The following is a 15,071-nucleotide window of genomic DNA, read 5'->3' on the forward strand; positions in this document are numbered from 1 at the left end:
CTTTCTTAGGGTCACTGGCCCTTTCCCCAGGCACCTATCAGGAATTGGGATATCTGCATTCTAGTCCCCTGCTGCCACTCACGTGCTAATGTCACCACAGAGTAAGTGGTATGGACTCTTGGGGTCAGGCTCCCTGAGGGGTCCAAATGAGATGATCTCAGAATTCCCTTTCCAGCACTTCTCAGAATTTGATCCTGAGAAATCCCAAATGTATAAGCCTTGGCGTATACAAGATTTCTTCTCACTGGGCACTGAACTGGGAGAGAGAGGAGGAGCGGTCCAGTGCAGTCTGTGATGGTAACTCCACCCTTACATTCTGTCTTTTCAGTGTTAAAACAAAGTGGTCTCCCAGGCCCTCCAAAACTCAGAAGGGATGTTTGAACTTCTGAAATATGCTTTCTAGAAGATTCCTTGAAACCTATTAGTTTAGGAATCATTGCTTTGGAATGAAACAGCTGACAGACCCTAGGGAGGGGCATGCAGGCCTTCCAGGCCCAGGGCCCAGGTATATGTGGTCTGAATGTGCCACAGTGGGTCCAGAACAAACAGCGCTGGGTGACCAAAGCCCAAGGTTTACCTAGAGAAGGGGATGGATATAGGGAAGGTAGAAATGGACTTGGGTGCAGGACCTTGAACTCCAGGCACATGGTTTATTATTTAGAGAACTGGAGCCACTGAAGTGCTGACAGGTATGTGACTGGTAGTGCGAGGGACACATTATCACACCTCTTCTGAACGCCTTTTTGATGGCATGATTTTGGGGTATTTGCAGGAGTAAAAAGACCCATTTCTCCTCATGTGGAATCATCTTCTTAAAGGTTGTCTCATCTCCATTCTTGATAGCAGAGTGTTCTCTTTCTAGACCAGGCAAGGCTGTGGAGAGGGTCTGCTCATCTTTTCTCCCTAAATTTGATGCCTTTTTTCCCCAGCAGATTTTGGTGATGTCACCCATTCCTGTCCTGAGATTGCACGATACCTATATCCGATTCAAATGCTTGCTTTCTCTTAAGAGACCATAAGCTTAACTAGATCAGATTGTGTGAGTTACGTTTTTCCATGAGACCTGTGTTCCTTCTAAATTAGGATGACCTCTCATTTGTCACTGGATGTGCCTTATTAGTTGAGGTTGCATTTATATCTGCAAGCAACAGGGAACCCCACTAGCAGAGGTTTAAACAGAAAGAGATATGTCTCGGAAAGCAAAAGGTCCAGGCTCCACAGTCCACCAGCTCCATGGTGATGACAGGGATGGAGGTCTTTCCATCCTCTGACCCACCATCCTTCACATGTGGGCTTTTATCATCATGTTCATGCCTTGTGGCTGCTGTACCTCCAGGCCTCACCTCTGTCTTCCAGGTAAGAAGAAGGGAGAATGACATGGAGGTGAAGGTGAAGGGCTATTTCTTAGCAGGAATTTGTCTTTTGGGGGAGACGGAATGCGGGGGGAGGAGGGGAGGATGTACTTTCCAGGAACTGCCGTATCTTCATCATTGGTCAGAGATGTGGTGTATGCCCACCCCTCAATGTGAAAAGAGACTGGGGAATTGAGTACTTTCCACTGGGCTCGTTACCACCCAAACAAAATTAGGGTTTGAATCCAGACAAACGTGAAAGGACTTTGGGGTAGGTGCCAGGTTGTTTTCTGTGGTCAACCCCATCAAGCAGAGCTCTAGAAGTCACTGTGTGAGACCATCCTATCACAAAGACTGTGTTGTGTGATACAGAGGGTCAGGTGTGCCAAGGAGCATAGAAACAATTTCACCAAATTCTAGAAGCTTCTTAGAAGTGGGGAGTCCTTTGGAAAGGATTTGAAAGCCAGAACAAGTTGTCTTTTAGACGGGGATGAACAGAAGTGGCTGAGATGAAGGAAGGGAGCCAAGAGGCAGAGAAAGTAAAGCAGGAGATGGGAAACAGGGGAGGGGTGCCCGCTGAGAAACCTAAGGTTAACGCTGGAGGCGAAGGTAATGCTGTAGGAAGCATTGTCCGGCTGGCCAAGAGGCCCTGAGAGCCAGGCCAAGTGTTTCTCCCATGGGGATGGGAGGTACCAGGTCAGGTGGTGAGGGTGGGCCCCTGGGCATGTCTGCTAAGGGCTGGGGGGCTGGGAAACGAGAGATCTAGAAGCAAAAAGTATGAAGCAACTCAGCTGGGCAGGCCTAGCCAGCACCCAGCTCCGGATTGGGGTTCAGTTGCAGGACATAGGAGGAGAAAGAGCATGTCCAGCCTGGGCAATGATTAATGGCATAAGAAGTAGAGACTGGGGGGAGAATAATAATCCAGTAATAATAATATCGGCAGCAGCCACTAATCACTGAGCACTCCTTGTGTGCCATGTACTTTGCTAAATGCTTTGCACAAATTAGCTCATTGGAGCCTTAGCAGGACCCTGTGAAGCAAAATGTGGTAGCCTCGCCGATTCTGCAGTTTTCAGTGGCTTGTCTGAGAGCACGCAGCTCTTGCATGCTGACACTCTACCGTGAGCCCTCTGACTCCAGAGCCCTGCTTGGCCACTGGCTTTTTTTTTTTTTTTTCTTTCTTTTTTTTTTTTTTTAATTTTTTTTTAAAATTTTTTAATTAATTTATTTATGATAGTCACAGAGAGAGAGAGAGAGAGGCAGAGACACAGGCAGAGGGAGAAGCAGGCTCCATGCACCAGGAGCCTGACGTGGGATTCGATCCCGGGTCTCCAGGATCGTGCCCTGGGCCAAAGGCAGGCACTAAACTGCTGCACCACCCAGGGATCCCTTTTTTTAATTTTTTTATTGGAGTTCAATTTTCCAACATATAGCATAGCACCCAGTGCTCATCCCGCCAAGTGCTCCCCTCATTGCCCATCACCCAGTCACCCCAACCCCCTTTTAAGCCTGTTGTTCAAACAGGGTCCCAAGATCAGAGCTCAGCACCCATGGGTAGACAGGCCAGATTCCCAAGTGGTAGAGCCTGGGGCTTGAGGCCCCTTGGACTGGAGAACAAAGGGCTGCTTCCTGGGGAGCCCGATTTGGAGGTTTGGAGGGTTCAGCACAACCAGGCAGACACCCTCTTTCCAGCCACTCAGAGGGAAAGGAAGTAGAGAGGAGTCCTAGTAAGCAGGAAGAGAACGACGGGATTGTTAAGGTCAGGTTAACTGTTCAAGAGAGAAAGTAAATTTCCCTGTGCGACTGGGAAGGTAGAGGCTGGTTTTGACAACCCCTAAGAAAAGAGAAAGGAGGACTGAGATGGAAAATGTGCTGAATTTCTGAAGTAAGAAGGGAGTTTATGTTTATTGTCTCTAAAAACGAATGAATAGGGGCACCTGGGTGGCTCAGTCTGTTAAGCAGCTGACTCTTGGTTTCAGCTCAGGTCCTGATCTCAGTGCTGTGAGATCGACCCCACAACAGGCTCCATGCTCAGTGCTGAGCCGCCTTGAGATTCTCTCCCTCTGCCCTCCTTCCACAACTCATTCTCTCTCTCTCTCTCAAATAAATAAATACATATTTTAGAAATGATTGAATAAAGGAAAGAGGATTTCCTCCCTCCCTGCCTCCCTCCTTTCCTTCCTTCCTTCCTTTTTTTTTTTTTTTTTTTTCTTGCCACGTTGACTTTGGGGTCTCCAAACCAGCACATCTCAGTAAATGAAATTTGGGAGCCAGATAAGTCGGTTCCAAGGAAGAGGCTGCTGAGGGGAGGGTGGTCAGACTAGGGAATAGTGTAAATGGGGAACAGATGGGGAGAGGCAGGGTCGATGTCATTCACACAGCTGAGGGGAGACCTGGGAAGTCATGGAGTGCGGGAGCCCCTTCAGTTTAGAGAGGGAGGAAATGAGGCTTGGGGTGCTTAAGTGACTCAGGTATAAAATCTTAGAGTTAGAAAAGCCCTTGAATGTCACCTTGGCCTGCTGCCCAAGGTCATACAGATAATTAGCGTAAGAGAATGTGCCTCCCACTCTAGAGCCATGCCCATCCGCCAACCTCGCATGCATGCATTCATCAAGTTCATGAAAAGGCCACACAAGATACTATTTGTGCAGTAGCGAGTCTGTTAGCATGAAATTGTCTTTACTACAGTCCTCTGGGACCCTTAGAGAAATGCAGTTGATCCTATGAAACAATCTTCCAGGATTGGAAACAGGAAAAGTTTCAGAGGAAAAAGTTATGTATCGTGAGCCAGCCAGCCTGCTGAAGGGGACTCGCTGCTTTGCAGCTTGCACAGCTAAATGCCAGGAGGGGGTGACTGGGGACTCCCTTGACATAGATGATCTCCTTGTCCTCCCTTTGATGGATTCAGTCTTTCAGAAATGAAGTGCATATGTGAACGTCATACCTGCTTCTTCCCTTTTCTTTTTAGTTCTTTACTGAGAAATAACCAAGAGCAGTTTTAGTAGAGAAGCAGCTGCTCGGGCATCTGTCGGTGTAAATATACACACAGAATACAGCCCTCTCACGTAATGTAGGTTTTCTCTGGTCTGTGGGTCTTTGAGTTTACTTTTTGACCTATGCTTCTGTCACCACAACTGGTGACCATTCTGGGCTTTCCTGGTTTCACAGTGGTCATCGTACAAGCGGCCATGTTTAGAAGTGCAGGGGTGTCCTTGGCCTTGTCCAGGCTCATCTGTAGCAGGCAGTCACCAGGGTGGGTCCTGAGCCTTCCAGGGCTGCCCCACACCATGGCCTGCACTGCCCGCGTGCCCTTGCACACCCATAGCTAGCCAGAAGAGGGTCACCTGGAATGGCAGGTCACTTTTTCTTTGGGCACCTTATCACTTGGCTGAGTCTGAATGTATTCATGGGCCTTTGGGCAGGGCCACAGGATATAAAAAGAGGAGCAGAGAAAAGAGCGGGTCAGTGATTGGAAGGAAATCTTTACAGGTCTCTCCATTTATAGAGCAGAAACTTCTCTCCAGGAGAAGCAAAAGACCCAACCCGTTCAGTAATTAAAAATGGGCTGATATCCAGGTTTCCAGAAATACTGATAAAAGTTTGCCCCTGACTTGGGGACCCACATTTCCCCTTGTTTCACCCGCCCACCCCCCAACCTCATATCCACACTTCCCAGAGATGGGCGCTGAGCCCCACAGCTCCTGTCTTTGTGCTGCTCACGTCAGTGGGAGAGTCTGTTTGCACCCTTCTAAACCTGCCCTTCACAAAGACAGGATGAGCTGTAGGTCAGACGTTGGGCAAACAGCAGTACCCAGCTATGAGAAGATAAATTCTGCGATTTTTAAAAAATTATGATTTTTCACAGTTAACCTTCTTATGGCTGGTCGTGCTAGCTTTCCATTGAGGAGCTGAAGTTTTCTTTTAAACGAATTTATTGAAGTAAATCATGAAGTAGGTGCAGAAAGTGCACAGCTGTAGGAAAATTCATGAAGGCGGCATTTGGAAATGACAGCCAGTGGGGGAACCCTGCCCTGGAGTGCTGCTTCTCCCCTCCATACCCCCCTCAGCAGGAGGGCTGACCATGCCCCTTCCACTCAGCCCCTTCCTGCTGCTTTGATACATAGTGAGTGGCGTGGATTTCTTTGCCACCTCTCTTTCAATTGTGGACTTAAGTTACTTGAAGGGGGGGAAGAAAGAACCCAGTAAAAATGTATTTCTGGTCGCATGGTTCCCTCCTGATCCTTGACCGATGTCAGGGTATAGATTTATAGCATTGATAACCACCGCAGGACAGCCCCTTGTCTGCCTCTCAGCCACTTCAGGCCCCCTGCAGTCTTCTGAACACACGTGGCCCTTTCTGCCTCCTATCTCTATTCCAGTCATTTCTTCCAGCATGGAGAGCCTTCCTGTGGCTCTTCTGCCTGTGTGAGCCTGCTCATCTTTTCAGTCTTCTAGAAAGTCTCTCCTGGCTGTTGCAACCAGTGTGACTATTTCCTCTTTTGTGCTACTGCGATATTTTGCTTCCATCTGCCTCACTTGTCCTGGGAAGTTGGGACCAGCAATAGACGAGGAATGAGAACCTTGGTTCCTAGCTCCAGCTCTGTGTCCAGCTAGCTTCAGGGCTGTAGTTAGGTTGCTTTCATAACTCCTGGTCTCCATTTTCTCATGTAGAAGTTGCACAAGGAGGGGGCGGTAGTAGTCTTTCAGGCCCCTCAATGTGTGTCTTCTGGAGGTATTACTGCTATTTCTAGAATGCTCTTTTTTCTCCAGCAGAACTGTAAAATCTTGAGCAGAAGATCCCCAAATCTCAACACCTTCTCGTCATGCCAGATAGTTTCAAGCAAAGTGTCTGAATAAAATAATGTTCTTTTGAAACACCAAAGATATAGAATTCTCAACTCTTCCACTTTTTTTACTTCCTGATACCAGGCACATATACCCATTTTGTGTATGCCCATAATTGTTTTTAGCTGTTAAAACTTTCAGCCTTTTTTCCCTTTTGATAAATGAATGAATGCTTTAGAATTTCAAGCAGAACAGAGATGTCATTTTGAGTCTGACCAGCAGGGGGCAAACTTCACCCAGGAATTGCCTTCTAATTCATTACCTTCAACTGGACGGGCTTGGCAGTCTATGTCGTGGTGGTTGGTTTTCTTCTTTCTACTGGGCACCTTGTTGATGATACTGGCAAAGCTAAATACGATCTAATATGATCTAAAACCCCAAAGTGCCAACATTTAAGTGCTGGGGAGTCCTTGCTTGTCTTTAAAAGAAGGCAGATGTGTTGGATTCTGCTTGTCTTTAAAAGAAGGCAAATGATGTGTTGGATTCTGAACCCATGAATGGCAAGAACTGGGAGCCAAGGGGGGAGCTTCAACTTGTGGGAGAGGTTTCAATGAGGAGAAATCTCTTGGCAAAGCGAAGTTTCATGACAAATCTGACTTCTGAGGGACCCCCATTATTCAGTTTACAGCTTGATACTGAATAGACACAGTAGACAAGATTTGGTGGCAGCGTCTCCTTTGCTCAGATTCAGATTTTCACTGTGAAGGCTCTTTTTTGTGGGTTACACAATTTATAAAATAGAACCTTGGTTTTGGGATGTGCCAGTGAGGTGTTATATGATCTGAGATGTATTACCTCCTTCCTCTCATGCCTTGGTAAAATGTACCTCAGTGAGGTTTGGAGGCATTTGTGAGATTTTTATTGGACATTTAACAGTTATGAGGTCAGAAAAGCTCATAAGAAAATGGTATTTTATTCCTTTTCCTCCAGAGGAGTGATACATTTTGAAAATGTAAGGTTTAACTGGTATCTCATTCTTGCTCTTTCCCTTGCCAAGTACTTATGACTGTGGCCTCAAAAAGTTTCCCCTTTTTGTCATGGGAGCCCTGTGAGCTACACAACTATGGCTTTAGCTTTTTTCTCCCAGGCAACAAGTTGCACTAGTAACCATTTGTCCAAAGCCTTTACATCTGGAACAGAGGCTGTGGTCCCTGGGGGTTGGGCAAGCAGAGGGCCTTCCCTGGGACAGTCGGGCCTCTACATGCCTGGCACTTTGGTCTATTTTAAGCCTGTTCTGTCCTGCAGCAGGAAGGTGAGTCTAGGGTCCAATATGTGCTGTGGATATTAAGAGACTTCAAGGACACTTCCCCCCATTTATCCCAGTTATGTCCCCTGCTAAAATAGGTTAACGGTGTCTAATTAACCACTGAACATTGTCATGCTGCATAAAGATAGCATCCGGGCTGTTCTCTGAGCCGTGGTACTTTATCTCCATTTAGATCTCTGCAGTATTCCATTAAACTCGAGAGAAACATTTTAACTGAGATGATGTCTACATTAGAGCTGCCTTTCACCCTTCAGCACGTAACCCATGTAAGCAGCAGCTGAGGCCTTGTGTCTGATACAGTGGGGAGGACAGAGGAGACAGACTCCTCGGGCAGGAGGGTTTGTACAGCATTTCTTCCCCACACAGCCCCAGAATGGACCCAAGGATCATTCTGGTCCGGTGGTCCAGTGTGGCTGCAATCCCAGGTCATACCAGTGCCACCCAGCTGGTCTTCAGCTGACCAAGTCACTCCCCTCGAATGGCAGTGTAGTCTCTGAATGCCAAGAGAAAGGAATCGTATTTGAGCTAAAGCACTTAGAAAAGGAGAGAAAGGCAGTTTTGCTACATGGGATTTCCTTTTGTGCCACATGCAAGCTGTCATGTTTTAAATAAAACATATATAATAAATCCCACAATGAAACCAACCTTAACTACCAAATTTTCAGGCTTAACAAAGTACAGTACTACTATAGTTGGAAGTGCATCCTTGTCATGGAAAATACTCATTGGATTTGAAGCAGAGTCTATGGAATGAGCATTTCGCATCATGTAGAACTACCTGGGTGCTTCTGTTGAGTAGGGATTAAGAGCTGGGCTTTGGTGTCAGCCCAGAGCTTGTATTCTAGCCCTACAGCTTTCTAGCTGGGTGACCTTAGGCAACTTACTCTACTTCTCTGAGCCTGTCTCCCCATTTGTAAAATGGAGCGAATCAAAAAAGATGCTGCGATAATGAAATAAAATAGTGTATTAATGCCATATGCCACTAAAATATATATGATATTATATAATAGTAATATACATAAAGAAGATAGTATAATAACAGTGCTAGGTGCTCGGCGAGCTCAATAAATGTTAACTGTTAATATCATCAGTCATCAGGGATCCCTGGGTGGCGCAGCGGTTTGTCACCTGCCTTTGGCCCAGGGCGTGATCCTGGAGACCTGGGATCGAATCCCACATCGGGCTCCCGGTGCATGGGGCCTGCTTCTCCCTCTGCCTATATCTCTGCCTCTCTCTTTCTGTGACTATCATAAATTAAAAAAAAAAAAATATATCATCAGTCATCAGCCTTCCTGCAACTGGCTTGTGGGGCAGGGCCTGGGAATGTCCCCCACCCACCCCCATCCAAGGAGGGAAGGTGGCTGTGTGAAGCCAGGAGGAAGAAAACTAGCGTGGGTCAGAGAGAAGCAGGGTGAAGACCAGGAGGGACTGATTGAGGGTTGGGCTGAACGAGGCTTTATTATTTATTTATTTTTTAAATAACAATCTTTCCTTTTATTTTTTTAAAAGATTTGTATTTATTCATGAGAGACGGAGGGAGAGAGAGAGAGAGAGAGAGGTGCAGAGACACAGGCAGAGGGAGAAGCAGGCTCCATGCAGGGAGCCTGATGTGGGACTCCATCCTGGGACTCTAGGATCATGCCCTGAGCCAAAGGCAGACGCTCACCCACTGAGCCACCCAGGCATCCCTGAATGAGGCTTTAAATGGAGGTAGGGATAGCAAGAAAACACCAGGGCCAAGTCACCGACCCGGTCTGTGTGTCACTTGCTGGAAAGCAGGCAGCCAAAGTGCCCTTACTCCTGTTACCCTATCCCCACAAGGTAGGAGGTAAAGAAGAACATTCCTGTCACTGTCCAGAGCTAAAGCTTCATTCTGCAAAATGGCCAAAGCAATCAGCAAGTGATGGAGTAGCTCTTAAAAAGAAACCTGGCATTTAATTAACTTTTCAAAGTGCTGGTTCAGCAACCTCTGTGTATTACATTTTGAATATTGAACAAGCATCTCTAATCGGATCTGAACCACTTCTGGGCCTGCCAGCATGAAGAGCACCTGCTCAAGTTTTATGAATACCATGGAATCTTGTCTGAATTTTGGGCCAGCCAACTCAGGATTACTCAGGTATGGAGGCTACAGTCTATGAAGCCTTTTCTTCCCTCCTCTCAGCCTTTAGGTCAAGTCAGAGTTCACTAACACTGGTTAGAAGAAAGTGGGCAACTCAGCAGTATAGAGCAGCAAGGTTTCCATTATACTGCTGACTACCCGTAGTTGAGCTTACTATCTGAAGTGAAGTTTAGAGCATTGATTCTCAGGTGTGACTGGGTCCCATTTTTAGAGATTACTGCCTCAGAGGGCCTGGGGTAAGGCCCAGCACATGAACTCTGAAAAAAACCCTCAGTGACTCTAATTGTGCACCACTGGTTAAGAACTCTTGGTTTAAAGGATTCTCTATAGCTTTCAGTTCTATGTTTGTACCATCTATTGCCTTCTGTAAGCGTGGAAAGTCAGGAATGGGCTGTCAGCACAGGAAATCCAAACAGATGTCTAGGTACCATCAGAACGTCTGAAAATCAGGAGGTATCTGCTTTTGAAAAGACTTGGGGCAGTATGTTTGGAATCCAGGGTGGAAGTCGGAAAATGGGGATTCTTGTTGCAGCCTCATTACTAACTAGTCTGGGATTTGGATGAAACACCCATTTCGGTGCCCCATGTCCCTCTCTATCACATAGTGTCTCTGAACCCTGCTTTGCCTCTTTTCCAGAGGGAGGCTGAGCTAGTGTTAGTGTTGGCAGATGGGAAGGTGAAGAAAACTGGCCAGTGCTCCACCTGCATAAGCTCGTGTCACCCGTGTTGTGATTGTCAGGTCTCTCCCTCTCCCCACTCCCCACAGTAGCCACTTCTGATGAAGGAGGTACGTGGGCAGGAGACTGTAGTAAAAGACCAGAAACCTGGGGCAGAGCTGACTGCAGCCCTATAAACTACCTGCCCTGGGCCTGGACCCAGGCCACACCATTTCCTCAGAAGTATATTTGTAAGGAGGAAATGATGCTAAACCCATAGTCCTCTCTACCTCACAGTCTGTGGAGGCAGGACTTCAGCCCACATCCTTCTTTAGTTACCCACGCTGTTGAGCTGTGATAGATTGCCATACTTTGTTTTTGTTTTGTTTTTAACCTATCACTAACAATTTAAAAATATATTCTAGGGGCACCTGGCTGGCTCAGTGGTTGAGCGTCTGCCTTTGGCTCAGGTCATGATCCTGGGGTCCTGGGATCAAGTCCCACATCGGGCCCCCTGCAGGGAGCCTGCTTCTCCCTCTGCATATGTCTCTGCCTCTCTCTCTCTCTCTCTCTCTCTCTCTCTGTCTGTCTCTCATGAATAAATAAAATAAAATCTTGAAAATAAGCAAATAAAAATATATTCTATGTCATGACTGGATATGTTTCTATATATAAAACTGTGGGGGAAAGTTTATGTAATACTTACTTTGCAGGACACTCTCTTTTCTGTTTTACTCTATGCCACTAAAAAAGAAAAAGAGGGGTACCTGGGTGGCTCAGTCATTTAAGCATCCAACCCTTGATTTCAGCTCAGGTCATGATCTCAGGGTTGTGAGATTGAGCCCCATGTTGGGCTCTGCACTCAGCGGGAAGTCTGCTTGAGATTCTCTCTCTCCCTCTGCCCCCTCCCCTAAGCTCTCATTCTCTCTAAAGATAGATAAATAAAAGAAAAAAAGGAAAAAGACAAGACAAGGCTGGTAGTGATCCACTAAATCCACTGTAGGTCATGACCCATAGAGAGTCATGGAATCAATTTAGTCTTTAGTCTTTAGTCCCCAGCCTTTCTCGTCTTTTCTTTTTCTTCCAGTGTTGGGGACGACTGGGAGCTCAGACTCATTACAGCCTCGCTCCACTTCCCTAGAGTTTTCCATGTTGGGAATGCAGGTCCAATTTATAGGCTTTGTGTTTGAAGAATTCAGAAATCTGTATTTTTGTATGAAATCTCCCAATTTGGACAACAAATTCAGGTTAAAACAAAAACAAAAATAAACAGCAGTGTGGTCCAGACACACATGCTCACTAGATAAGGCCAGAAAACTCAGCCTCATCAAAGGCAGGGTGTTCCATAGCCAGTTCTCCAAGGCCTTGCCCAAGTTCCCCCTAGACTTTCCATCTCCTGAACAGTAGGCTTGACCAGAATCTGCTATTTCTGGCAGAGAGAGAGAGAACAAGAGAACATGCTGCCTGAGGGCATCCCCACCCTCTGTCCTCTAGGGCTCAATTTCGATCATGCTCCTTCTCATGGGGTGAAATGAAATTTGGAAGAGTCCTTGGGCTCCCTCTGGAGTGAGAGAGTAGGTGAGCTCAGCAGTCATTATGCTGAATGTGAAACTCATGGCCGTTTTTGGATGTTGAGTGGATAAATGGCAATTAATCAGCCTTCCCCGAAGATTAGCGTTACCATTGATTGTTTCCTTCAGATGAAATCACTGCTACTTTGGCCATGGCACATTGCTTAGGAAGGAACAATACTGTCACAACTCCTAGGGGTGATCAGAGAGATCCTATGTTTCTTATGTACAAGATGCAAGTGCATTAATCACATTGTTCTTCTCGGACCCTGTATTCATCCAAGCCTCCTGCCATTGGTGACATATCACCGAGGCATTTGGATGGTGAGTTTGTAGAGTTCAACTTCACCAAGACAATTAGAAGCAGTGGTCCTGGGGGACGGATGTGAGCTAGGAGCAGAGCCTTCTGTCCTCCCACACAGGTGGCTTTGGTGGCTGCCAGGTGTTCTATGTTTAGAATTTTCTTGACTTCAAACAGTATTGGAAACCCATATCATCCAGCAACACCACGGTGGTGATCTTTGGGCACCCTATTTCCATTTATCTGTGGTACCTCCTCCTGCCAGTTCTGTCCCACTCGACCTCCTCCCCCTAATTGCTTCATCTCTTTACTTTCCCTTTAAAGAGTCAAAAACTGCAGCAATGGACAAAAATAAAAATAATTGGGGCACCTGGGTGGCTCAATGGTTCAGTGTCTGCCTTCGGCTCAGGGCATAATCCCAGGGGCCTGGGATCATGTCCCGCATCAGGCTCCCCACAGGAAGCCTGCTTCTTCCTCTGCCCATGTCTCTGCCTTTCTCTCTGTGTCTCTTATGAATAAAAATAAATAAATAAAATCTTTAACAATAATAAAACGCTCAATAAAAAGAAAGAAAAATATCAAAAACTATAGCCTGGGAGAGCTCAAGAGTTGTTCCATCCTGTTCTTCCAGTTTTTACCCATTCACTCTCCCTCCCAAGGGAAGCCAAAATACTCCCACCTCCCCTTCCTTCCTTAACAGTGCACTTGGTATAGTCTGAATTTCATGGAGACTAGTCTATTTAAATTTAGGCTTAATTTCGGATTATACTCAGAGAGGGGGAGGGGTGGTTTGCATCTTGCAGGAATTGCTGATTAGTTCCGATGTAGCTCTGCTGGCGAGGCTCGTGGGCCCAGCACTGCCAAAGGCCTTCTCACACACCCTGACTTCTGGCCCTTATGACACTGCCACCACCCTTTGCACCTGCTCGTCGTGGTGATTGACTTCTGAATTGAAAGAATTCATTAAAAAACAAACAGAACTTGTTATTGTGGAAATTCTCAGACATACAGAAAAGTAGTCAACATGTACACAACACCCAACTTTAATAATTGTCAACATTTGGTCAGTCCCATTTAGAAGACTTTCGATCCATGTTTCTCAGGGTGTCAGTAGTGACCACCTTACATTAGGATTACCTAGGGATTTGTTTAAAACGTGTATTCTTAGACTCCCCTCCCCCAGATCAGTTGATCCAGAAAGCTCTCTCTACCAGGTCCAGCGATCTACATGTCTGTCAAGCTCCCCAGATGGTTCTTATGCACATTGAAGGTTGAGAACCACAGCCTTAGATAAATGTCTATATATAACTAGGCTTCCTGTTCTCATGGAATGTCTGAAGGGTACTACCTGCCCAACATCACTCATGGGGTCTTCTGGTCCTTGAAGTGGAGGCTGCAGAAAGGCCCAGAGCCTACAACTTGTACTGCATGGCCAGCTTATCTCTCTTCGCTCCTGGGAAGCTGCATATGCTAACAGCTATAGCTCCAAGTAAGACCCATGGCCTCAGTCGGAAGAAAGTGCTCTATAAATTGGTCCACTAGTTGTTGAAAGGAGGGGAATGGATCATCTATACCCATTTGAATTCTCAACTTCTCAATCTGAGGTTAAACCCAATGATTTAGGGGCACCTGGGTGGCTCAATGGTTGAGTGTCTGCCTTTGGGTCAAGTCGTGATCCCAGGATCCTGGGATCAGCTCCCACATTGGGCTTCCTGCAGAGAACCTGCTTCTTCCCCTGCCTACATCTCTGTCTCTCTCCCTGGGTCTTCCATAAATAAATAAATAAAATATTTTTTAAAAATCAAAAATTTAAGTTGGAGTCATACTGAAATAAGGCTACAGGAAGGCTTTATGGCGTCTCTAATTCTCTCATGCTGGTTATGGGTCTTGGTTTAGAAAGAGAAAACTAAATCAAAGCACTTGGAATATGCTAATTTGCCCTCACTTTTGAAACCCCCTCTCCGACATACCCCGTCAATGCATGAGACTAGTATGTTCTCATAAACCTTGTTTTCCTTTTTTTTCAGGTCAGGAAGGAGGGCTTCTGAAGAAGTAGAAGAGTATGTTTCCAGGATTCTTATTGCATCTTTTGGTGACCTTTGCTAGCAGTGCAGTCTTGGTGACCATGATCTGTTCAGCCTTTGTTGGACTCAGCAGTAGAAAATAGAATGAATCTGGCTTTTGTCTGGGCCTCTAGTTATGCACACTGAATCTAGGGTTCAGTTAATGTTCTTTCCTTAGCTGAAGGTCTGGGCCCTGGCGTTAATGTCTGCATTCTTCTCCCAGCCTGTGGTTTTTAGAACTCTGTGTCCAGGTATCAGAGTGCTTGACCCATGGTTCTTCTTTATTGCTTCAGATGGGCAGGAATGACACCAGCCTTCTAAACCTAGCCTTCTCCTAAGACTTATATCAGAAAGGAAGGAAGAAGGTTTCTAGGTAAAGATAGAATGTAGAGGCAAGAGCCACTGAATTTCACACCCCCGGGGTTGAGAGGACCATTCATATCATAGTTTGTGGAATGGTGCACTGCACAGCTTGTGCAACCATATGTGACACACCCTAATTAGGTTTGACTAAGTTGATGGAGGAAAGTGGGTCCAGAGACCTTCTCATCTAGAAGAAACAATATACAGCAATGGTTTCGGTGGTTTCTTTCCACATTTGAAATTTATTTTCTTTCCTTTCCTTCTTTTTGGGGGCAGTCACCGCCTCAGACAGCAGAGCTTCGATGGATCAGATGACGGAGGAGGTAAGATGCCTTTGGAGAATATCACAAAGGCCTCCAGAGAGGCTCCATGGCCCCATCCTTCGCATCTCTGTGTCTTGCTGCGAGCTGCCTCCGCCTGGAGCACCTCAGCCCTGTGGCTGTCTGCCAGCCCCACTTGTCCTTCACAACACTGCTGAAGTGTCTCCTCTGAAATGTCTTCCCTTCCCACCCCGCTCCCTCTCTGACTCAG

General features: G+C 46.3%; 1 protein-coding gene across 2 annotated transcripts in view; it reads left to right on the top strand.

Moving 5' to 3' along the window:
• IFT43 (intraflagellar transport 43) overlaps nt 1-15,071 on the top strand; it is an 82,074-nt gene that overhangs the window by 43,633 nt on the left and 23,370 nt on the right. For both annotated transcript variants that reach the window (XM_077910086.1, XM_077910087.1), the window contains 2 exons: nt 14,142-14,174; nt 14,817-14,863. In XM_077910086.1, the coding sequence (XP_077766212.1) occupies nt 14,142-14,174; nt 14,817-14,863 (80 nt within the window). The remainder of the gene's footprint in view (nt 1-14,141; nt 14,175-14,816; nt 14,864-15,071) is intronic.

Source organism: Canis aureus, chromosome 9 (genome assembly GCF_053574225.1).
Source record: "Canis aureus isolate CA01 chromosome 9, VMU_Caureus_v.1.0, whole genome shotgun sequence".
NCBI classification, from domain to species: Eukaryota; Metazoa; Chordata; class Mammalia; order Carnivora; family Canidae; genus Canis; species Canis aureus.